General features: G+C 36.0%; 1 protein-coding gene across 1 annotated transcript in view; it reads left to right on the top strand.

Moving 5' to 3' along the window:
- The first annotated feature begins 526 nt into the window (after positions 1-526).
- LOC106870455 (clustered mitochondria protein homolog) overlaps positions 527-25790 on the top strand; it is a 68415-nt gene continuing 43151 nt past the window's right edge. The window contains exons 1-9 of the mRNA XM_089365436.1: positions 527-649; positions 9453-9703; positions 10718-10889; positions 13011-13151; positions 14577-14692; positions 17441-17510; positions 18880-18964; positions 21413-21491; positions 24952-25102. Of these exons, the coding sequence (XP_089221562.1) occupies positions 568-649; positions 9453-9703; positions 10718-10889; positions 13011-13151; positions 14577-14692; positions 17441-17510; positions 18880-18964; positions 21413-21491; positions 24952-25102 (1147 nt within the window). The 5' untranslated portion in view covers positions 527-567. The remainder of the gene's footprint in view (positions 650-9452; positions 9704-10717; positions 10890-13010; positions 13152-14576; positions 14693-17440; positions 17511-18879; positions 18965-21412; positions 21492-24951; positions 25103-25790) is intronic.

The raw sequence follows: 25790 nt of genomic DNA, 5'->3' as shown, positions 1-25790 counted from the left end.
ACAGAGGAACGGATTGGGGTAATATTTAACATACTGGCACCTGCTTTTAAAGAACTGGTACGGAGAAAAATACAGTAAAATAATTTAACCTGAGAGCTATGTTTACGTTATAATGACTTTATGACTTATATAATAGGAATTAACCGGTTTCACCTAATTGGTTAATCTATCTTGTTTACAAGCAAACAATTATTTGTTGCTAAGAAATTGTTTTCACGTTAAACAATTAAAAATATTAACTTTCTTATTTGTAAATAAGAAACCCAACGAAATCTTATAACGGAGTTCGGAAAGTGACCTTCGGGAGGTCAAGTTGTAATCTCGATTCCAACATTAAAAAATAGATTTGCTTGTGGTATATTTCTCACAAACCGCTACCACTCTAATGAATTAGTACTTCTTCCTTTATAATTGAGTTGTATTGTTACAGTTTGTAAATCAAAATCATTGGCTGGATTTTATAAAAGTTCCAAATTAGTTCGAGAGTAAGCAACGACTTCATTTAGTTTCCTGCTACGTCCGCCTCACACGTGCTCCTTTGAACAAGATTGCAGACAGTTCAGAATTATGGCTGGGATCTCTGCTGTGGATGATAACAACCACGTTGAAAAAGAATCACAAACTTCAACAAAAACTGAAAGTGAACAAGGTGTGTTATTATTATAATACTTATTATTATTATTATTGCTTTTCTAAAATTTATATATACATTGGTTGCTTTTAATGTTTTAATGCTCACCATTTAACTTATATAATTTGTATGTGAAAATAAATTCAGTTGTATGTGGAATTAAATATAATTTTATTTTCTAAAATATTTGCTATCAATCATTTTACTCACCGTATCAGCTGATACTGAATTTGTTTGTTATTAACCCACTCCGGCTTTATAATCTTGCAAGTACGCGAAATGTTAGACACTTATTTCCAATTACACGTATTAAATTTTGAATCTGCTTGCTTGTTTATTTGAGAAAATATCTTTATTAGAAATTGATAATTCATGCATTTTAGTTATCAGAGCTTTTTTTTCAATGCTTATATTATGTAATGGTACTTCTACAACGGAGATGTCGTTTTTGGTGTGTCAAGGTTAAAAGGCAAGGTTAAAGTTATTGCTTGCTTATCAATTAATTGGGAACTTTTTTTTCTTTTAATTCGTCGCAGCTAAACTGCACTAAGTAATAACACCTTCTGTAAGCAATAAAGTGGCTTTAACGTTTTAAATAAATACCTATTTAGTGTTCTTAGTTTACTCAACGGAAGGTAAGTTCAGAGACTAACTTTGAAAAAGATTTTGTTGTGTACTTTAAAATTCATTTATATTACTCTCTTACAATGAAATACCTTTTAAGCAATATTTATTTACACTTGTGACAACTTTTGATAATTTTTTTAAGTTAGCGTACATTAACAATTTGAGTTAGGTTAATTACAACCATGTTTATGGGTATTAAGTACTGTATGCAGTTTATTATCGTTATAATACTACCCCAACATTTCAGTTGTTCATTAAAGTTTAATTTAGATATAACTTTTGGATTCAGTACGCGTGAACTAGCTGCATAATAACAAAAACACCTTTATTTACAAAAAAAAAAAAAAGACTGGCAAATTGTTTGCCTAGATAAATAAAATTACATAAGCTTACTTTTAGATACATATTTCTGGATGAAAGGCTACTTTCATAAATATCTTAGCGTACATCTTTAATAACCTTGCATCTATAAATTGTGGATAACATTTATTGGTAAATGCTTTATAGTTCAAACCATTGCTTGTGTACTTTGATTGCTATATTAAAAAAAGATTTTGCTGTTGCCTACTTTCTTCCATTGCCCTTTCCATCGCTTTCAAAATGAACAGTCTCAAGTCACGTCGTTACGCATTTTCCTCTGCATAGGGTTAATCCATTACGTCTGCATCTCACAGCATGTATTGACGAAAGAATCTCTTTATTTTACACTCCCACTGTGATGCTTCAACGGCTTCTATGTAAATCTAAATTGGTAATATTCTGCATGTAACTACTATATTCACCTTCAGTTACTTCCCAACTCCTTAGTCCTTAATACCTAGGTTATTAATTAACATACCTGCTAATAGAGTATCCTTTATCATTTATACATTGTTCTAGTTTACTATTTAATACGTGTCCCTCCTGCGTCGAGAAGAGGTCACAGCTAGTCTGGACACGAGACATGGACCTTTATTTGGACACATTAGTTTTACTTATCACACTCTAACCGGCTCAATATCCATTATCGCTCATCTGTCTGAGCAGTAGGTAGGTAAACATTAGATAGCTGATTAATCACACTTGCCAAAATCTAAATTATCTTTTAGCGAACTAGTAATTAAGTAACTATTTGATGTCATTCGTTGTGTACCTTGTAATAATTTAAAGGTGACTGAAGTACTAAGATTATCTTACCTTAATTTATGTAGTGGATATTAATTTTAAATGTTAAAAGTAATTAAAGCGAACTTCAAACGTAAAATAACTATATTCCTCAACTCACTTAAGAGTGTGTGTGTGATACATACATATTTAAACCGGGTATGCGTGTGCATGCAACCTTCATAATCCACTCTGATATACTCGTTGTAACTAAGTATCTGCTACACCCAAACACTGAATTTTCTATAGTAATTTCTACAACTTCAATTTATTCTCCTGTTACACTCACGTTAGCTGCCAGTTTTACGTAATTCAAGGTTAAGGGGCTGGGTTACCAACTTTTATATGCAGCCATTCTGTTCTATATATTTACATGAATAATAATTCCTGTCCAATCTGCATGGTTGATAAAAGCTATCACTACCTCTCATCAATTTTCTTACCTCTTGGAACAACAGGTTACCCAGTTTAACACCACCACCACCACCATTGTTTGAATGCCTTCAGACCAAGTTTATGGCTTGAGCATAACTTCTCCTCTTCATTGCATCAGTCTTGGAGGCTCTGAGGAAAATAAAGGGTCACAGGCACTGCCCTTCCCAAATCGCCATATATTTTAGATATCACTGTCTTACATAAATTTTTTTTATCAACAAAAACTCGTGAACAACGCATTTGCAGTATTTGATAATGACCTTCTTTCTAGGCACAAATATGGTATTTTAAAACTATGAGCTCATCATACGTTTTACCAAAATTATGTTGGATAACTTTACAAAAGATAATTAATTATACTCTGGTAACTTTTATCAGTGTGTTTCGACATTCTTAGATTTTTTTTTCCATTTCTTTCAATGTCTTCTTTTACCACATGAATTAGGTACACTGAATTCCTTATTGAATATTCCTTAACCCTTTTGCTTTAAGATTACTCTGTCAAATGTGATCCTTATTTATTCACATTGTTTTGAATTATTCAGTCATCTCGTAGCTTTGAGATTTCTATGAGGTGATTATCTATTTTTAGGATGAGCTTGTAGGTTGGGTATGATAGGTCAGATCTGATCAGTTTGAGCATAACCCTGGTAGAATTTTTGGGCTGGATATGAACGATTTAAAGGGTTAAAACAAAGATCATTTAGATCTGGGCAAAAAGCTTGTGATAAAGCATTACCTTCTTCCTTATGCTCACCAGACTCTGAAATGTGGAACACTTTATGGTTGACAAACTAATATTTTTTGTTCTTGTCATCTTTCTAGAAATGAAGTATATGTCATTCTGTCGTAGCACCATCACTTATGTGACTTATTCAAACTATCACTTACTAATTTGTTTTTATTCCTAACTTGAAGCCTCTCTAGTCTGTTGGGGATAAGTTTCTTGCATAACCTTCAAATACTTTTCTCCAACAGCTTCCATTGTCTACATATCTCACAGCTTTACTTACCATTTTGATGCACAACTAACAACTCGCCAATCAGCTGCATATATTTAGTCCTCGTTACTAATATTTGATGATAGCAAATGCATCCAATCATAAAATTCCAGCCAAACGAAGCAAGCACATATGGCTGGTTTAAATGCTAATGGGTTAACTTTTAAAATACACTCCTTATCACCATTTAACAGCCGTTTTCCATGCTGACATTGGTTGGACAGTTTGAGAGGAGCTGACCAGCTGAAGAACTGTACCAGGCTCTGTTGTCTGCTTTGGCATGGTTTCTACAGTTTGATGCCCTTCCTAATGCCAGCCCCTTTACCGAAGGAAGCAGCTATATAGGTTTTCCTGCAGTTTCAGCATTTATATTGACAGACATCAGTTGAAATATTCCAATCCTGTTTTTCCTAAAGCTGTCACTTAAGTCACAATCAGAGGTCTGTTTCTTGTGTTGATAAGATTCAGACTCACAGTAATAAGGTTTTTATCAGCCAAATGTTACTGGTTAAATTCTCACTTAGGGACATTCTTGTTCAATTGTCTTCTTTCAGCATGTCCCAATAGTGCTTTACCAAATTGGTGCTGAAACTTTTTTTTTTTTCAACCAATTTTCACTCTCATCTTATCTACCAAAATCTCACAAAATCGCTAACTTACAAGCAGGAACCTGTTACATGTTCTTGAATGACATATTTACAAAATAATGCTTATCTACAAGAACTAAATCTTTGAGTTCATTGATACAACATTCTTAGCAATACCACTCCCTCTCTCAGCCAAGGGGTCTTTGTCTTGCAAGTTACTTGGTGACCTTGCTTGTGTTAGGGCCACATACAAAGCACCCAATACACTCTGTAAAGTGGTTGGCATTCAGAAGGGCATCCAGCTGTAGAAACCATGCCAATACAGATGACCAGAACCTGGTGTAGCTTACCAGCTCTTGTCAAACTTTCCAACCCTTACCAGCCTGGAAAAACAGATGATAAATGATGTTGATGAGTATATTTTAAGAGCTAACCATTTAGCATTTAAACTAACTGTATTTGGCCCAAATATTCCACCTGTTTTGTTTAAACTAGCCAGATTCTGCCTCTCACACCTCACCTTCAATGTCATTCTAAAAATAAACAATCGCATCATTGAAATCTTAAAGCTACAAAATAATGGATGATTAATTCAAATCAATGTGGATAAATAAACATTACACTTGACAGAATAATGTGAATGCGAAAGGGTTAAATGGATTTTTATTTCAGGTAGAAAATACGTAAATAAGAGTTGTGAAACACATCAGTTAATCAACATGTGAAAATTAATCATCAAACATGGTATGGCTGTGTGACAAGATGTTTACTTCCCAATCACATGATTCTGCATTTAGTCTTAGTGGACTCTGGCCTTGGGAAAGTATCTTTGGCTATGGCTGTGGACTGACCAAAATTCTGTGAGTGGATTTTGTAGATGGAAACTGAAAGAAGCCTGTCATATAAATAAATATATATATATGTCGATGTGTGTGTGTCTTTGTGTTTGTCCCCCACCACCACTTGACAACTAGTGTTGGTGTGTTTACATCTTCATGACTGAACATTTTGGCAAAAGAGACTGATAGAATAAGTACTAGGCTTAAAAAATAAATTCTGGGGTTGATTCATTCAACTAAAATACTTCAAAAAGGTGCCCCAGAATGGCCACAGTTAAATGACTGAATGAAGAAGACAATTGCTGGGGAATTTTTCTTGTTCTGACATAAGTCTTCAATAACTGATAATTCTCTACAAAGCTCAAATACACCTTGTCTTTTGAAAACTTCTCACATACATGGATATAATCTTTGTCTTCCTCCCAATATTGTATGGATAACTCCAGCTGAAAGCAATAAAAAATACCTAGATATTAATCTCCAAATAAATACAGACCATTAATCCCAATTTCAAGCTCTTTGTTCCAAAATTGCACCTGGAACATTTACTCTTTTGAAGTTTTCTTCCCAGATGTTTTGGCTCAGATAGATCTTATCTTTAGAATACTTTTCACACACACGAGTACAATCTTTGTCTTCCTCTTAGTATTGTAAGAAAACACAAACCTTAATTCACCAACTTATTTCCACCTAAACTGTGGAAGTCTCTTCATCTCTGAACTTTCTGATTTTGTGTTCCTCCATAATTTAAAATGATTTAACCCTTTAGTATTCAAATTACTCTGTCAGACATGCAGCTCTCTGGCTTGCCAGCATGGAAAACGGACATTAAATGATGATGATGATGAAATGTCATCCTTATTTATTCACGTTGTTTTGAATAGATCATGCATTATCTCATAGCTTAAATATTCCGATGCTTATTTTTAGAATGGCATTGTAGGGTAAGTATGATAGGTTGAATCTGGCCAGTTTCAACATAAAACAGGTAAAGTATTTAGGCCAATTTAACCTTTTAGCATTCAGGTTATTCTATCAAATATAATGCTTTCTAATTCACATTGTCTTCAATTAATCATACATTATCACATAGCTTCAAGAGTTGGATGATGTGATTGTTTATCCTTTGAATGACATTGTAGGGTAGGTGTAAGATGCCAGATCTGGCCGTTTTGAACATAAAACTGGTAAAATACTTAGGCCAAGCCAGTTTAACCTTTCAGCATTCAGATTATTCTATCAAATGTACTGCTTATTCACATTGTCTTGAATTAATTATGCATTATCTCACAACTATAAAATTACAATGATGCGATAGCATTTTTTACAATGACATCATAAAGGCTGGATCTAGCTAGTTTGAACATAAAATAGGTAGAATATTTGGGTTGGAGATGGCTTGCTTAAATGCTAAAGGAAAGTCGGGGGGAGCTGGCAGAAACGTTAGAATGCTGGGTGAAGTGTTTAGTGGTACTTCGTCTATAATTTTATGTTCTGAGTTCAAATTCCGCCAAGGTCAACTTTGCCTTTCATCCTTTCAGGGTTGATAAATTAAGTACTAGTTGTGTACTGGGGTTGATCTAATCAACTGGCCCCCACACCAAAAATTTTGGGCCTTGTTCCCAGAGTAGAAAAGAATATTCTTCCTCTTATCGCTACTGTTTGGTAAACCTGACTCTGCACTAAAATAAAATTTCCCCAAAGCAATTCCTTGGACTCTCTGCCTGCCTATGTATCCCTGACTACCCCGCTGAGTACTGGTCTCTAAATTTAGACAAACGAAAGCATGGAATCATAATTTCCACTACCACTGCCCTGTCCATTCTTTTACTTGTTTCAGCCATTAGACTGTGGCCATGTTGGGGCATTGCCTTGAAGAATTTTAGTTGAACTGACTACAGTACTTATTTTTTTTTTTTTAAAGCCTGGTACATATTTTATCGATCCCTTTGCCAAACCGTTAAGTTAAAGGATGTAAACACACCAGCACTGGTTGTTAAACAGTAGTGGGGACTAACATGCACACTCCTAATGCCAACCACTCCGAGAGTGTAATGGGTGCTTTTATGTACCACTGGCACAAGTGCCATTTGCATGACACTGGTATCTGTCACGACTGTGACTTTGCTTGGCTTGATAGGTCTTCTTCTCAAGCACAATATGTCAAAGGTCTCGGTCATTGCCTCTGTGAGGCCCAACGCTTGAAAGGAACTCAGCCACTTTGCCTCTGTTTGGCTGTAAACTCTATTTGTCTTTTTTTCTTTTTCTCTGTCTCCTGACAAAGGATTGAACCCAAAACGTTGGATATTCCACTCCTCACGGCAAGTTCGCTGTACTCCTTTTGCTTTTTTCCATATTTTTTCAAGTCTTGCCAACACAGAGTTACTAGATTCATCATCATCATTATCATTGCCTGATTATTATATATATATATATATTTATATATATGAGCTTCTTTCAGTTTCCATCTACTGAATCCACTCAAGGTTTTGGTCAGCCTAAGGCTATAGAAGAAGACACTTGCCCAAGGTGCCATGCAGTGGGACTAGACCCTGAACTACGTGGTTGGGAAGCAGATTTCTTGTGTAGCTACACCTGCTCTACATTAACTATTAATATTTCATCTTTAAACCTAGCATTCAGATTACTCTGTCAAATGTGATGATTGTTTATTTATATTGTATTGAATTAATCATGCATTAACTCGTAGCTTCAAGATTCTGATGATGCCATTATTTTTAGAATGGCATTGTAGGGTAAGTGTGGGAGGCCAGATCTGGCTGATTTGAGCATAAAGCAAGTAGAATATTTGGGCTTGGATATGACCATTGTGAATGCTAAAGGGTTAAATAGTGTTGTATTTTGAAGAGGAATGTAAATAGTGAATCCAAGGAGTTAATTTTAACCTTAGTTTTTCTGGCTTTGAAATTCTAATTGTTAAAAAAAACAAATGCCTGAGCTTGAGGTTTGTTTCAACTAGAATTTAAAATATCTATAATCAATACAAATTTTAATTTCATTTTGTACCTCCTTATTCTCATGTTTTTTTATAAAAATATCATTTTGAAAATTTCTGAAGTTTCAATTTGCAAAATCATTTAATGTCCGTTGTCCATGCTGGCATAGGTTGGATGGTTCGACCAGTGCTGACAAGCTGGAGAGATGCACCAGATTCCAGTGTGACTTGGCGTGGTTTTTATGGCTGGATGCCCTTCCTAATGTCAACCACTCTGAGAAGGCTGCCGTTGATTCATTTGACTAAATTTCTTCAAGGTGGTTCCCCTATATGGCTGCAGTCTAATTGAAACAAGCGAAAGAAATATATATATCATCATCATTTAGTATCCGTTGTCCATGCTGGCATGGGTTGAACGGTTTGACCAGGGCTGTGAAGCTGAGGGACTGTATCAAGTTCTAGTCTGTTTTGGCATGGTTTCTACAGTTGGATGCCCTTTCCTAATGCCAACCACTCTGAGAGTGCTTTTACATGCCACTGGCACGGGTGTCAGTTTGCATGACACCAATATCTGCCATGACTACTATTTCACTTGGCTTGGTGGGTGTCCTTTTCATACATAGCATATTGCCAAAGCTCTTGGTCATTTGTTAGTGCCTCCATGAAGCCCAACGTTTGAAGATCATGCTTCACCACCTTGACCCATGTCTTCCTGGGTCTCCCTCTTCCATGGCTTCCTTCCACTGGTACAGATTGGCACTTATTCACACAACTGTCTGCATCCACGACCGTACCAACGCAGTCGCCTCTCTTGTACACCACATCTGATGCCCCTTTATGTCGTCCAGCTTTTCTCTCATGAAACTTACTCTCTATCGTATATGCACACACACACACACACACATATGAGAGAGAGAATAACCATTGTGTGATGGTTTTAAATTTTGAGTATTTGCTGGAGTTATTGAAGTAATCAAGATTAAGTCTTTATGAAAAAATTGATAAATTCTGTCTGAGTACAATATTATCTGAAATAAACTGTTTTTTAGTCAAACCCTCCCCCCCCCCCATATTGGATGCAATAACCCTAACATGATTTAACACCTTCATTTTCAGTTGTTTTCAGTTTTTAATATAATCTTTTGTTTTGTGGATTTTTAATGTAATTACAAACTGTTTTATCCTGTTTAAGACCATTGATTTCTATCTATTTTTTCTCCATTTTTTTTGTAGCTGGTGATGCGAATAATGTAGTTGTGAATGGATGTCACGATGACAAAGAAGCAACGCAGAACTCTGAGGAATGTAAAACAGCTAAAGATACTGAAGAGAAAATGTCCAGTGAAAAGAATCTGTCCGAAAAAGATTCTGTTCCTGCAACGAATGAAAATGAAAAGAACAATGAACAAGAAATTGTCTTGATTCAGGATACAGGTTTTACTGTGAAAATTGTATGTCCAGGAACAGAACCATTTGATCTCACTGTAAGTGATGCCAGTACTTTTTCAAAAATATTGTGTGTAGAAACAGACTTATTTATCAACACCATCATCATCATCATCATCGTTTAACGTCCGCTTTCCATGCTAGCATGGGTTGGACGATTTGACTGAGGACTGGTGAAACCTGATGGCTACACCAGGCTCCAATCTAATTTGGCAGGGTTTCTACAACTGGATACCCTTCCTAACGCCAACCACTCAGAGAGTGTAGTGGGTGCTTTTACGTGCCACCGGCACGAGGGCCAGTCAAATGGTACTGGCAACAGCCATGCTCAAAATGGTGCATTTTATGTGCCACCCGCACAAGGGCCAGTCCATCGGCACTGGCAACGATCTTGCTTGAATGTCTTTTCACGTGCCCAAGTGCCAGGAAGGCGACGTATTGCTATTAAATTGTATCTTTTTTTTTTTTTTTTAGTAAAACGTTTGTACCATAGCAGTTTACTCACTGAGCTGCTGCATGGCATAAAAATATGAGACAACTGATGCTTAATTGTTAATCAGATTGTGAATAAAAAGTTTGTATTTAGAATAAGGTTTTGAGATTTTTTTTTTTTTTCTTTTTTAATTCAAAATCATAGTTAATAATGGCGAATTTGAAGTTGTCTCCCTTGTTTGGTGAATCGTCTTTTTTTAGCTCCTGGCTGACGAAAGCCTTTTGAATAGATTTAGCTGAAACTGTAAGTTTATCGTGTCTCTTTGTGTTTGTTCCCCACCATTGTTTGACAACTGGTGTTGGTCTGTTTATGTTCCTGTAACTTAGCAGTTCAAATGCGAGGTCAATAGAATAAGTACCGAGCTTAAAAAATAGGTTCTGAGGCTGATTTGTTCAATTAAACCCTTCACGGTAGTGCTCCAACATGGCCACAATGCAATGGCTGAAGCAAATAAAAGATAGCCCTAGTGGTGTTTAGTTTTGAAAATATGTGAAATGTTTCATTATTCCACTGTGAAGCTGAAACTATAAAATATAATTTTTTCTAAAATTTTTATCAGGTAAGTTGTATGGAACTTGTTCAAGAGATCCACCAAGTTTTGATGGATCGGGAAGATACTTGCCATAAGACCTGTTTCTCTCTACAATGTGATGGAGTTACATTGGATAATTTTGCAGAACTGAAAACCATTGAAAATTTGAAGGACAATTCTGTTATTAAAGTTGTTGAAGGTATGTAAATATAATTTTACAAACTTTTTTTGTAAATTTGATAATGAATTCACTCCTAGAAGAATAGCTGTATAATGTGATCATTACAGGACCTCTCAAACTGGTGTGATTGATACAGTTGATATTCAGCTTTAAAGCAAGCAGTAGGAACAGAATAGAGAGAATGAATGGTGGTTTGGAAGTTCTTTTCAAGCAATGTGGTTCTGGGTTCAATCCTAGTGTGCAATAATATTGCACAACGGTCTTGGCTGATCAATGACTTGTAAGCAAAATTTGATAACCTAAAAAGCTGCAGAAGTCTCTTCTGAGTGCATGTGTGTGTATGTATATATATGTGCATGTATGTATCATACATGCATGTGTATATGTCTCTATTAATAATTCACTGTATCAGTCAAAAATATTTTTGTATATTGATATGATTGACAAAAATCTATTGAAGGTTTTATTGATTATGCTGATGAACATATTGCTACCGTTTTGATGTCTGCTTTCCCTTACTGGCATGGGTTAGATGATTCAACTTCAACAGTGGTTTTTCCATTTGTTGTGGTCCTTTGCCATTTCTTTTGTGAGGTTCAACATCTTGACATCTGTCCTTTTTCTACTCCCCCTCCTCCTCCTCCTTCTTCTCCTTCTTCTCCTCCTTCTACTTCTACTTCCATTATTTGACATTTCTTTTCACACATGTTACCTTTCTTTATGTACAAACCATTGTAGTCTTCTCTCTTGTACACTATTGTAAATATCTCTGCTGATCTGTTTTCCTCTCTGCATGTGAAGTGAAGTCTGTTTATATATACTGTTATCTATATGTTGTGTATATAAACTGTTGTATATGTTGTTTATATCCAGTGCAGCATGCTACCCTCATTTCTTTCTAGCTTTCATAAATTTCCAAATTCAGTGTTAGTGTTTTGCCATAATGCATTATTGCACTTCAAACCCAAGTGTCGTACAATCTGCCCTTCATTCACTGGGAAAAGAAGCTCATTGCCATCAATAACTTTCTAAGCTTCCCACCCTTTCCTTAGTATGGTTACTATGTTTTTGCAGCACCTACCTTCACTGCTAATAGTTACCAGATAGTTGAGTCACTTCATTTTTGGGGTGCTCTTGCTATTAGCTTCTTTTGTGAATCATTTACATTTGCAATCCTTATTCTCTGTCAGTTCATCTGACAACCTGTTGCTCATCGCCATCATTTAATGTTATTCTTGCATTGAGTATACAATATAGAGTTCTTAGCTCCTTTTTGCATATCAAACTTGTCCATTTCCTTGTCAATAGAAGTGTTTGATTTTTTTTTTTTTAATGCTGAGGCTTCGGTCTTTCTATATTGATTTTTTTGGTCTCTTGAATTCTAGACCCAACATTCTTGTTAGGAACCTTGCTCTAACACTTTCATTGATTTGTCTTAAAGATAGGTCATTGTGAAACTGGAATTTCTGACGACAGCTAATCTTAAACTTTTTTGTTATAGTTTGGGGAACCATAATAAAACATAAAAACAAGAATGAGACCTTATGAGTATCTACTCGCATATTTTAATTCCTCAAAGAGCTTGATGCTAACCTAAGTTTGTTCATTAGCCTCAGTAAGAAGAGGGTATTGTTAGCTACATGTACTAGCTTGAAACTACATCTCATATAATCTAGTCCCATTTTTGATTATTGTTGTAACTTTCTCTGCTACTTTCATGACTGGTGTTAGTTTAACCCCTCTGATACCAACCTGCCTTAAACTTCCATCTGGTTCTTTTACACAAACTTCTGGTTTAAAAGTGATCCACATTTCAAACATTTTAATAACAACAAAGTTGTTAAATTCTTAATTATTTTCAAAATTAATTGAAACAAAAGCAGTGTATTTCAGCATAAATATGGTAACAGTAGGGTGAAAACCTCTTTTTGGGACATTTTTTTAAGCATCTCTTTTCTTGTTGGCTGTTTTATGCTAGACATCGGATATAACACCTCCTTTCATTATTTGATTTCTTTTCATTTATTTGTCTATTATGAAAACCTGACAGCATTTTTGGAATCTGTTTCTCTGATGTTTCAATTTAGAAATGTTGTTTATGGAATTCTCTTTTATTTATGAATTTCTGTTTCCTTGTAGAGCCTTACACTGTCCGGGAAGCCCGAATTCATGTACGACATGTAAGGGATTTATTGAAATCGGTTGACCAAAATGATGCCTATATTGGAATTGATTGTAATTCTTTGACTTGTCTCAATGCTGTATTTTCAGATACACATGGTAAGTTGATATTAAACAAAAACAAATTCTATAAAATGCACGACTTTTATCAATATTATCATTAGTGTTAGAATAAACGTCAGTATTACTGGAAGTAAATGGCCTCTGATATTACTCTTCTATAAGGAGGAGAAGTAAGTTAGTTATTAATATAATGTTCCAGTTTTTTCTCATTCTTTTTTCTTTCCTTATAATTATTAGGTTGTGAGCTGGCAGAATTGTTAGTACGCTGGGTTTCTGCCAAAATTTAGGGAGAAAAAAAAAGGCTGTGAGCTAGCAGAATTGTTAGCACGCTGGGTAAAACATTTAGCGGCATTTCATCCGTCGTTACATTCTTAGTTCAAATTCTGCTGAGGTCGACTTTATCTTTCATCCCTTTGGGTTCAATAAAATAAGTACCAGTTGAATACTGGGGTCGACATAATCGACTTAACCCTCCCCGAAATTGCTGGCCTTGTACCAAAATTTGAAATCATTATCATCATCATCATTATTATTATTGAGGGAGAGAGCACTCGGTAAAATATACAAAGCCCAGTATGATCATCATGACTACCTGTCTGATAAGGGTACACCAGGCACATGCATCACAACCATATGAGCACAAGGTGATCTCATATCAAGATAAACAATTCTTAAGGTCAACTTTGCTTTTTATTCTTTTGGGGTTGGTAAAAGAAGGCACCACTGGGGTCAGTGTAATTGACTATACTCCTCCCTGCCAAATTTCAGACCTTGCCTTGTGCCTATAGTAGAAAAGATTGTTGTTGTTGTCGGTGGGGAGCTGGCAGAATAATCAGCACACTGGATGAAATGCTTAGCAGGATTTTTGCTTGTTGCTCCGTCCTGAGTTCGAATTCTGCTGAGGTTGACTTTGCCCTTCATCCTCTTGGAATTGATAAAATAAATACCAGTTGAACATTTGGGTCGATGTAATTGATGTATCCCCTCCCCCAAAATTGCTGCCCTTGTGGCAAAATTTGAAACCATTATTATTATTATTGTTGTAATGGTAGTGTGTTCACAGTCACCAGACAAAATGCTTAGTCGCATTTCTTCCAGCTTTACATTCCAAATTCAAATTCTACCTTTCGGGGTCAATAAAATTAAGTACCAGTCAAATAATGGGGTTGATGTAATTAACTATCCCCGCCTCCAGATTTTGGGCCTTGTGCCTATAGTAGACAGGATTATTATTATTATAGACATTAACTTCACATTCACAAATATCACTACTTTCAGTGTCATTGTCTATTACTTGTCTCGACTCCCATTCTAGGATTGATGTCTGTAATCCTCTCCTTTCCGGTATTAGAGATTATATGATTGCAGAGTCTGCAGATTTGTTGCTTTTTACCAATGTAAGAAATTGTTACTTCTGTTATTATATAAATACACTAATGACACTTTTGAAATATTCTACAGATCGTAAAAACCGTTCTAGATTGGAGTCTACAGATTGTTCCCCACCTGAATTTATTTTACCAAATTCTAAAGAACCACCTTTACTTTACTTGCATCCTTCAATTAAAGAACAAAAGGTAAGATATGTTTTTAATGTCATATTTTACTTTCTTCTCATTTCCCCCTAGGCTTACAAAGAATAAGTCCTGGGGTCGATTTGCTCGACTAAAGGCGGTGCTCCAGCATGGCCGCAGTCAAATGTCTGAAACAAGTAAAAGAGTAGAGAGTATATTAGTTTATTTGTTGTTGTTGATAATCAAGGACATCACATGGGAGAAGACTGGGCACAGTGTGTTTGGCTGTGGTCAATCAGTCCAATGCGTGCTTGGAAGGCTCTGCGAAAGGTCAATCACTGGTGGTCTGTTGGGGCTGAAGGCAAAGAGTTGGCTCTGGACTTGTGTAGTTGTTCACATTTTCTTTGTTCCCTGGAAATTCTGTTCTGTTCATAGGAGGTGTCAAAGAAAATGAGGAACTGAGAGTTACCGTCCTTTGAAGATCAGATCAACCTCTAATGGACAGAATCACATATTTGTAATGGAAAGGATATAAGCCTGGTGTGAAAATGGCTGAGGCACCACTGGGAGATATACAAAGGATGTTGGTAAAAACTGTACAGGGATATTACAATGATATAAAGCATGTATATCCTGAAGATGTGAATTGGTTATCTTTGGATGCATAAAACAGCAGAATAATCAATGACAAATGGATAAGGACCAGAGATCATCAAACCTGATCTAGATGGTAGTTTCTCATTTGTGTGGCAAGGAAAGCCCTTTTTCATATTGTTTTTTAAAATTTTGCTTTTTATTTCTATGTAAATGTTTTATTAATTTTTAAATTTGTTCTCACTCATCATTCAGTAACTTTTTGTCCCAGCCCATGCATCTTTGTAAGCCCCCTGTTAAATTTATTTTATTGTATCTCTTTAAATCACTGTGACTAATAAACTATTATTATTATTATATTTTATTGCAATATATGGCTATAAGATAATGGTTTTTGTTGTTGTTTTTTGGTCTTTATGCTAAACTCGCAAACCTTAACAAAAATCATTAGGCAAAACATCTTTCTAAGAATATGAGTTGTTTCAAGTAGGGCAGATTTTTGGACCCTCACTTAGTTGTCTTGATAGTCAAGTGTCTCATGGGATGATAGTTTTTTGGGGAGATTGAACCTAGTTGTATAACTTTCACTTTTGCCGCTGGGCTTCCTACTATATTCCTAATCTCTCTACTTTTGAATTAACAGATTTCAAGATCTTCCTTCAGGTTTAGTTTCAATGCACAGCACCTTGGGCAAGTATCTTGTCTTATAGCCCCAGGCTGACCAAAGTTACATTAGTGGATTTGAAAGAAGCCTGGTGTGTTTGTGTGCACCCTTTGTCTCGACATCATGTGATGGTTGTAAACAAGCATCACCATCATACAAGCATTGTGATTCTTTCCATTTTTTTTTTTTAAATGGAAAAACAAGTCTTGCCATAGAAAAAATACTTCTTTGCTTGGAAACAGCTGAGGGTTGGTGACAGGAGGGCATCAGCTGTAGAAAATCTGCCTTAACAAATTCCGTCTAACCCACACATTTATAGTCATCATCATTTAACTCTTCTATGCAATTCTGGAAAATTATGGATGTTAAATGATGATGATGATTATAAGGCATTTTTTATGTCAAGTACAATGATATCTGCTTTGTAGTGTTCAATTGTTATGTCTGTCAATGTCAAAACTTCATAGAAATTTCGGTTTATCAGATTCATTTAAAGCTATCTGTAGTTTTATATTCATATTTTTTACAAACTGACCAGTGTAAATTGAAACAAACATTACCATGGTGTCTCTTGTGTTCTTCCTGAGCTAACATTTTACAGCCTGCTACTATACTCAGTATTTCCTTGTTCCTTAATTACATCGGTGGTATTTGTTTGTTTAAGCAGTGGAATAAATACCATTGCTATCTGACCTTGTGTTTAGGCTTTGATCTTGATCGGCCACTAATAAGTTCTCAGTTTCTCTCTTTAAATCTCCAATCTGGAACTACTCCCATGATAAGTCATGGTTTTTCACATTCTTGATGTCTCTGTGGAACTGTTCTTGGAACTGAATTTCTTCTAGTTCTTCCTTCACAAATTATCCTGCTTTGGTATATTTTCTTCTCTTTACGTTCTACCCATGTTAGTCCTACTTCTATTGCAACATTTTTAATTAGTTCTTCTTCACTCTTTTCAAGGTAGTGGTTTGCTGGCCTTTGTTCTTCATTCACGCGATCAGAAATGCTAATAAATCCTCTCCCCCACCCCAACCAATCTTCTGTTTCATGTACACATAATTGACATTTACTTTTTTGATCAAATGTTCTGTGCATAGTTAGGGTTTCTATTGCATCTAATGCCTCTATTCTTTGTCCATTTCACTATTCTGGGATTATAATACAACAATGGCAGTTGTCCATGTGTTGATCAGGTTTATCAGATCCTTTGAATTAAATTTAGACTTTATCCCTTTAGCATTCATATTACTCTATCTAATGTAATGCTTATTTATTCACATTATTTTTAATTAATCATACATTATCTCATAGCTTTGAGATTCTGATGATGTGATTGTTTATTTTCAAAATGACATTGTAGAATAGGTGTGAGAGGCAGGATCTGGTTAATTTGAACATAAAACAGGTAGAATATGTGAATTCAATATGGCTGAGTTAAATGATAAAGGGTTAATACATACTTTAATTTTTAGAAAAAAAATATATTTTCACCTTTTTCTTTTTTTCTCCTTATGCATTTCGATTTATTGTTGTTATCATTCTTAATATTTCAGGGCCCACAGTGCTTAAAAGTGATGACATACAGTGGCTGGAATCCACCTCCTGGTAACCGAAGAATGCATGGTAAACTAGACAATACTGTATTAGTTATTTTCACAAGTACACAAACACACACACACGCTCTTGTACAAGTTAAATATAAAATAAAAATATAGCTAACGGAATGTATCTTATCCCAATTAATTTATAATTGACCTGTTTAGGATTCTTTCTTTATTATATGATTTATTTTCCCATGTAATGTGGAGGCGCAATCGCCCAGTGGTTAGGGCAGTGGACTCGCGGTCATAGGATCGCGGTTTCGATTCCCAGACCGGGCGTTGTGAGTGTTTATGGAGCGAAAAACACCTAAAAGCTCCATGAGGCTCCGGCAGGGGATGGTGGCGAACCCTGCTGTACTCTTTCACCACAACTATCTCTCACTCTTTCTTCCTGTTTCTGTTGTGCCTGTAATTCAAAGGGCCAGCATTGTCACACTCTGTGTCACGCTGAATATCCCCAAGAACTATGTTAAGGGTACATGTGTCTGTGGAGTGCTCAGCCACTTGCACGTTAATTTCACGAGCAGGCTGTTCCATTGATCGAATCAACTGGAACCCTCGATGTCATAAGTGACGGAGTGCCAACAAAACAATTTTCCCATGTTAGCATGGGGAAGAGGCATTACTGTAGGATGTTCTCCATAATGCAAGCCATTCCAACTGATGTAAGAGTGGAGCCTATTTTACTTCAGTCCTATCAAGCAGGGTCAGTTTAACCCTGTAGCATTCTGATTACTCTGTCAAATGTAATGCTTATTTATTCACATTGTTTCCAATTAATCATTCATTATCTCACAACTTTAAAATTTGGATGATTTAGTAATATTTTTTTTGAATGACTTCATAGAATAGGTATAAGAGGCTGGATCTGGCTAGTTTAAACATAAAATAGGTAGAATATTTGGGCTGGAAATGGCCAGTTTAAATGCTAAAGAGTTATTGGCTATAGAAAAATACTTTTTTTTGCTTGAGAGTATAATATATAATTTTTTTTAAAATACAATTTTAATACAATGTAATTTAATTTAAAATATTAATCTACAGGGTGGTAACAGGAAAATATTTTGTCTTTTATCTTAAAGCTAGCCTTCATTATTTCTGCTCATGTTTAAGAGTATATGTACGGTTGTAATTATGGATCACACTTCTCTTAAATATAATGAGTTGGCCCATTCTTCTGTCTTTTTAATTAGTGTTTACCTAATCAATTGATTCCTGCAGAAAAGTATTATTTAATTTATAGATTTAAAAGCTCGTTAGATTCTAGCAACTCATTAAAATTCTTTTGAATGAATTAAAAAATCTGTTAAACTCTGAAACAGTTAATGTTTCTGTTTTAGTATAATTGTGTCATGAGATAATTAAAGGTGATTATTCTCTTAATTTTCCAGGTGATCTCCTCTACTTATATATAGTCACACTGGAAGATAAAAGGTTTCATGTCACAGCTTCTACACGAGGTTTCTATTTAAACCAGTGAGTGGTCTTCTGTTTCTCCCTGACAAATTTTAGCTGTTTTTCTTCCATCACCAATACATCTCTCCAGACAACTTTCAGGAATTGTGGTTTATCAAAGTTTATAAATTAGTTTATTTTCTGAAGTGCTTATACATCTAAGTTTTGGATTTTAAATACTGTTTCTTCTCTGGGAAAGACAGACTGTTATAGTTCCTGTGTGATGCACGCAACAATTACTTAGCCCAAGTGCAGCCCTGTGTTGATATCTTTGACTACATTATCTAATGAGTCTTGCCTCTTTTATAAACAGTGGTGGTGTTAACTTGAGAGAGATTTTGCTGCTCTTTTTAGCTGAGCTAGTAACCATGTTGAGGCTCCTTCAATGGTTTGGAACCCCTTAACTTGTCCACATAGCAACCAACACTCAAAAGATCTTATTGTTTGACTGACTAGAAAATATAACTCACAAAGTTGATGAAATATTAGTATACTGCTTGAAGGGTCAACAGGTTATTTCTAGTCAACAGCATTATGTCATGCTCCTAGCAAAGACATAACTCCCAATAACCCAGTTTAATTGCAAATACTGTTAATTGTTATATTTGTTTATGTAATTCCTCCTCTTCAACTTCATTTTCACTTCTATGGACATCAGAAAGAGTAATGTTTCTGTTGTCTACAATAAAATGGAGACGTTTTCTCTGTTTTCAATTTTCAGGGAGGAAACGTAATCAATAACCAAAACCAATAGTTCAATATGCAAATTTTTATGTTTCCTCCCTGTCTGTGATTTATCACAAAAAAAAAAAAAAAAAAAAAAAAGAGAGAGAGAAACAGTTTTCTTATTTATTAGGTCCTGCAACTGATTACTGAAGTGCTGGATCTAATAAATGTTACCTTGTTCTGTTGAGCTAATCTCTCATTGATATGAAGAAATCTGCATAAAGTTAATCCCTTAAGTCACTATAAAATATTTATGTCTTCACTGCTATCGCTTCCCTTGCCTTTTTTTTTAATTGATGATCCAACTAGGCTTTCTGTTAGCCAAGGTTGGCCATACATGTGCAGATCTGGGCAAGATTTTTCATGAAGGTTGGCAGCTGCCTACGTAAGTTTCTTCTCCAAACTACCTATGTGGTATCCAAGGAAAAGGCCCCAACTATTTGGGGCAATACAATGTCATTGCTATCAAAATACAAAGAATCAGAACAGATACTGCAAGATATTTTACCCGATCATCTAACAGTTCTACACCAATCCACTCTCCTAGACTGGGACATTTTTCTTTTTTCGACCCTTAAAGATGAAAAGTAAAATTAACCTTTCGGGTTTTGAACACAGAATCAGCACAAATACAGGAAAGCATTTGAACACTCTAATGATTCTGCCATTTTGCCACCTCTCATATTTGAAAAGCTTTGCTGACCTGTAGGTGTGGTCATTTAGTTCCGAGATAGCTTTGACTTGGTAGATTTATAATTAGAAGATATTCCAACCATGGCATTTTTTTTTAAGCAGTAGTAAGAAATTTAAGGGAGATTTGGTTCTATTTCTTGTAGGCTGAACAATCACATAAAGCTGCCTCACTGCCTTGTGTGTATTGCTAAAATAAGTCTAGGAGAGCAAAGTCTTATATAATGCAGAGTCTTATTTCTTCAAAACAAGTTCAGAGTACTAATATAAATTGGATTTCAATGTAATTCTAAGTTTGTTTAATAAGTTTTCCTATTTATTAACCAACATAGAACAATACATATAGGCGCAGGAGTGGCTGTGTGGTAAGTAGCTTGCTTACCAACCACATGGTTCCATGTTCAGTCCCACTGTGTGGCACCTTGGGCAAGTATCTTCTATTATAGCCTCAGGCTGACCAAAGCCTTGTGAGTGGATTTGGTAGATGGAAACTGAAAGAAGCCTGTCGTATATATGTATATATATGTATGTATGTGTGTGTGTTTGTCCCCCCAACATCGCTTGACAACCGATGCTGGTGTGTTTACGTCCCCGTAAATTAGCAGTTCGGCAAAAAGAGACCAATAGAATAAGTACTAGGCTTACAAAGAATAAGTCCTGGGGTCGATTTGTTCGACTAAAGGCGGTGCTCCAGCATGGCCGCAGTCAAATGACTGAAACAAGTAAAAGAGTAATACTAAGTATCAAATATGAAATGTATCTATTAAATGCTTTTATTAGTTAATGTTTATTTCCTATTTAAGGTGACAAGCTGGCAGAATCATTAGCACGCTGGACAAAATGCTTAGCTGCGTCTTGTCCTTCTTTATGTTCTGGGTTCAAATTCTGCTGAGGTCAGCTGTGCCTTTCATCTTTTTGGGGGTTGATAAAATAAGTACCAGTTGAGTACTGAGGTCGACGTAATTGACTGTCTCCATCCCCCAAAATTGCTGGCCTTGTGCCAAAATTTGAAATTGATATTTATTTCATGTTTGACTCTTATTTTCCTTCCAGATGTACAGAAGATGAATTCAATCCTAAAGTTGCCGCTCAAAAGCACTTATCACATTCTCTTATTGAACTCCTGAATCAAGTAAATATCACATTTGTTTAGAAAGAGATTTGTTATTGTTGTTGTTTGTCTTTTGTAACTTCAAATATGTTAACATTTCAAATTTCAAAATATATTTTAAAATTATTTATATTCTATGAAAGATCAAAATTAACTTCCCCTTCTTCACTAATATACATATGTTTTTATATCCCTAGAATATAATACAGCCCCAAATTATTTCATCTTGTAGATTTACTTGTATCGACTTGCGAAGACCTGTTGGAGCAAGTGAAAGCAAAATCGTAATGGCACCTGGCATTTGTGCCGGTGGCATGTGTAAAGACATTTGAGCGACATCATTGCTAGTGCCGCTGGACTGGCTCCTGTGCAGGTGGCACGTAAAAGCACCCACTACACTCTCGGAGTGGTTGGCATTAGGAAGGGCATCCAGCTGTAGAAACTCTGCCAAATCAGATTGGAGCCTGGTGTAGCCATCTGGTTTCACCAGTCCTCAGTCAAATCGTCCAATCCATGCTAGCATGGAAAGCGGACGTTAAACGATGATGATGATGACATACACATTCACATGCTTTCTGTACTGAATTCACTACAGGTGTGTGGTTAATAAACTGGCTTCTTGACCATTTGATTCCAGGTTCACTCTCACTGCATGGTATCTTGGGAAAATGTCTTCCACAATGGCCTGGGGCAGACAAAAGCCTTGTGAGGGAATTTAGTTGACACAAACTGAAAGAAGACCACCATGGTGTCATCATCATTTAATGTTCCTGTTCCGTGCTGGCATGGATTGGATGGTTTGACAGGAGCAGATAAGTCCAGTCTCTGCTTTAGCATGATTTCTATGGCTTGGATGCCCTTCCTAATGCCAACCGACCAATTTACTGCATGTTCTGGGTGCTTTTATTGTTCTGCTAGCATTAGTGATGTTGCCAAAAGGCAGCAAGATGGCAGAATCATTAGTACGTCAGGAGAAATGCTCAGCGTTATTTTGTCTGTTGCTATGTTCTGAGTTCAAATTCCACTGAGGTTGACTTTACCTTTCATCCTTTCAGGGTCGGTAAATTAAGTACCAGTGAAACACAGGTCGATGTAATCGACTACTACCCCCCACACACACACAATTTCAGGCCCTGTGCCTATATTAGAAAGGATTAGTGATGTTGCCATGCAGGTCACAAGACCATGGAACCTGAGGTAGGATGGGAGAGCAGCTTTATGCTAGGAATTGAGGGTAGGGTTAGGGTTTGAAGTGGGTGGGGAACAGGTTCTTGTTGTGGAGAGGCTACGTGGTTACTCACATTTAGAAGAATGGGTGAGAGTGTTCTGCAAGAGCTGCAAATAGTGATGGTTTGTTCAGGTGGACTCCTCAAGATGATAAGGTGTGAATAGTAGTGATGGAGACAGAGGAACTAGGAGTGTGGGGTGGGTCAGTTGGGATTTATAAAGAGTGTAGGGGTGGAGCAAGAGATGGTAAAATGGAAGGTAAGCAATATTTGGGTAGGGTTGAAGTGTGGATAAGGAGTGGGGTGGGATGTGTCCGTTGTGCAGGGAAGTGGGGGAGGGGGGAGCAGCAGCTACTCAAGGACAGCTACTGCAGTGAAGATATAGTTGATGGAGGTGGAGGGTGGTGCAAGAGAGAAATGACATGTTATTGGGTAGGCTACAGTAGTGGGGGGGGGGAGGTAGGGAGGCAGGTGTAGTGCACAAAGGGAAATAATCTGATGGTTCAATATGGGGGGAGGGGGATTAATGTAATGTGTGTGAGTATGAATATATGTGTATGTATATATATATTTATTCTGTGTAAGTCAAGAAATGATGAGAGAGAATTTTCAGCATCATTATCATTTTCCATGTTGGAATGGGTTGGATGGTTTGACAGGGGCTGCCTAGTCAGAAGACTGCACCAAGCTTCACTGTCTGTTTTGGCAGGGTTTTTACAGCTGGATGCTCTTCCTAACACCAACCACCCTGCAGAGTGGACTGAGTGCTTTTTATATGGTAACAACACTGGCAGAGTCACCAAGAAACTCACAAGACAAAGATCTTTTGAGAGGAAATAAGGCATTGGCAGAGGTGTTTCTTGTGTCAGATGATGAAAGGTACAAGAAAATAAGTTTTCGTTATACATATTGACTTTAAAAAAATCATCTGACATTGAGGCATATTAATCTGTGATGGAAAAAATAGGCATTTTTTTCTGTCATAGGTTTTATATGCTCCAATGTTAGACTATTTTTTATTGTCAATATGTATAGTGAAAACTTATTTACAAAATATATATTTATATACGAGTGTGTAATGGTTAAATGTGTATCATGGTGAATAGATGCAAAAGGAATGTGTATGCTTTTGAAGTAAACAAATGAGTGAATCGATTCATAGTTAAAAATAATTTATTCGATTTGTCGTTGGTACACATAATTCTTCACTACATGCAAAATGTTGACAACTGCTACGAGTTGCTAGAAATAGAAACAGGGTACATCTGTGGAAATGATATGTCAGAAATGAATATATGTTTGTGTGTGTGTGCGTGTGCGTGCGCATGTATGTAGCTCATCTGAGACAGTAGTCTACCGTGGAACTTTGAACATTGCTCTGGGTCTCTGCGAAAGGCTGTCGTAGACCTTTCTCGTTAGCCTACTAGGCCTTTCTCTTCATCTGTCTGTCTGTTAACCACCATATTTATAATAATCGTGGCAGCTAGAAGGGCAGACATATTGCAGCAGAGTTTGTACCTAAATAGGTCAGCTCCTGTCCATTTGAACTTCCCTGACATGGCTGAGATCATAGGTCAAAGAGAGATGATCAATCACTTTTTGACAGGACACCTGTTGATTGTGGTTTCAAATCTAGGCTTGGAGAAGGAAGTGTTAATTTTTACAAGTGTATGTGTTGCACTTGTCTGTGAAACAAATATCTGCAATTGCTTGTATGAGAGTGTTATTGGCAGCAGTGTTGTTAGCTTCTCTTATCAATAAATCATCCAGGTACCTCGTTCCATTGAATCCATGAGGAATAAATGATTCTTTATTTGAAAATTTGGTAAAGGTTAGCATTGAAGAAAGGCATCTGGATGTAGGAAAATTCCTCAAATAACATTTGTCCACCCTAACAAAGCATGGAAAAATGTACATCAATGAATGGGTGATATTTATATCAGAGTGGGGGAGTGAGACTTAACCCTTTTGATACCAATCCACTTGAGACCAATCCCTTCTGGTTCTGTGATATAAACTTCTTATTTTAAAGTGATCTAAATTAAAACCTTTCATTAAAATTTCATGCTTATTTATACTTTAAAAGTTAGCTTAATAATGACAGTTATTTTAATAAATTCTTCGTTATTTTTCAAAATTAACTGAAACTAAGGTAGTGTATAATAAGAGGAATATGGTAAGAAAAGGGTTATGGTGTTTCAACATTTGTGAATCAGTTGATAATCTTTTATGATATTGAAAATTCTTGTTTTCAGATTAGTCCTTCTTTCAAAAGAAATTTTGCAATTTTACTCAAGAAACGAGCTCAAAAGCATCCGTTTGAAAGAGTGCCTACACCATATCAAGTGTACAGTTGGGTTTCTCCCCAAATGGATCATACCATTGATTACATTCGAGCTGAAGATGGTAAGTCATTTATATATTTCATTGTGAGATAAGTTATTGGGCTAATCTGGTTTTCCTTATTGTTTGGCAGAAATTAAGAATTCACTGTAGATTAACCCTTTAGCATTTAATCCGGCCATGTCCAGCTCAAATATTCAACCAGTTTTTTGTTAGTGACTAGATCCAACCTCTCACACTTACCCTGCAATGTCATTCTAAAAATATACAATGACATCATTGAAACCTCAAAGCTACGAGATAATGCATGATTAATTCAAAATAATGTCAATAAATAAGCAATACATTTGACAGAGTAATCTGAATGCTAAAGAGTTAAAATGTTAAAACATAACCAAGAGACAGAAGATTGACGGTTTGTAATTATAATGAAAATTGAAAGTGGATCAAAATGGTATGTATGTTACTATGGTGAGAGTAGGGATTGAACCGGTTGCCTTTTCTTAGTTGTTATTTTCTAACTCAGTCAAGGACAACCTGCAGCTAGTGGGATTTCCTGAATAGTGTGCCTAATGAAAAATTACCATTGGTATTTTTAGTAGTCCTGCTTGTTTGATGAGAAGTCATGCCTCAAATGGCTTGTTTTTTGAAAAAGGTGCCATATAAAAAGTACCGAATACAGTCTGTAAAGTGGAAGGTTATCCAGTTGTAGAAACCCTGCCAAAACAAACAATTGGAGCCTGCTGCAGTT

Source organism: Octopus bimaculoides, chromosome Z (assembly GCF_046866305.1).
Source record: "Octopus bimaculoides isolate indiv1 chromosome Z, ASM4686630v1, whole genome shotgun sequence".
Classification (NCBI taxonomy): domain Eukaryota; kingdom Metazoa; phylum Mollusca; class Cephalopoda; order Octopoda; family Octopodidae; genus Octopus; species Octopus bimaculoides.
This window is presented reverse-complemented; position numbering and strand designations above follow the sequence as displayed.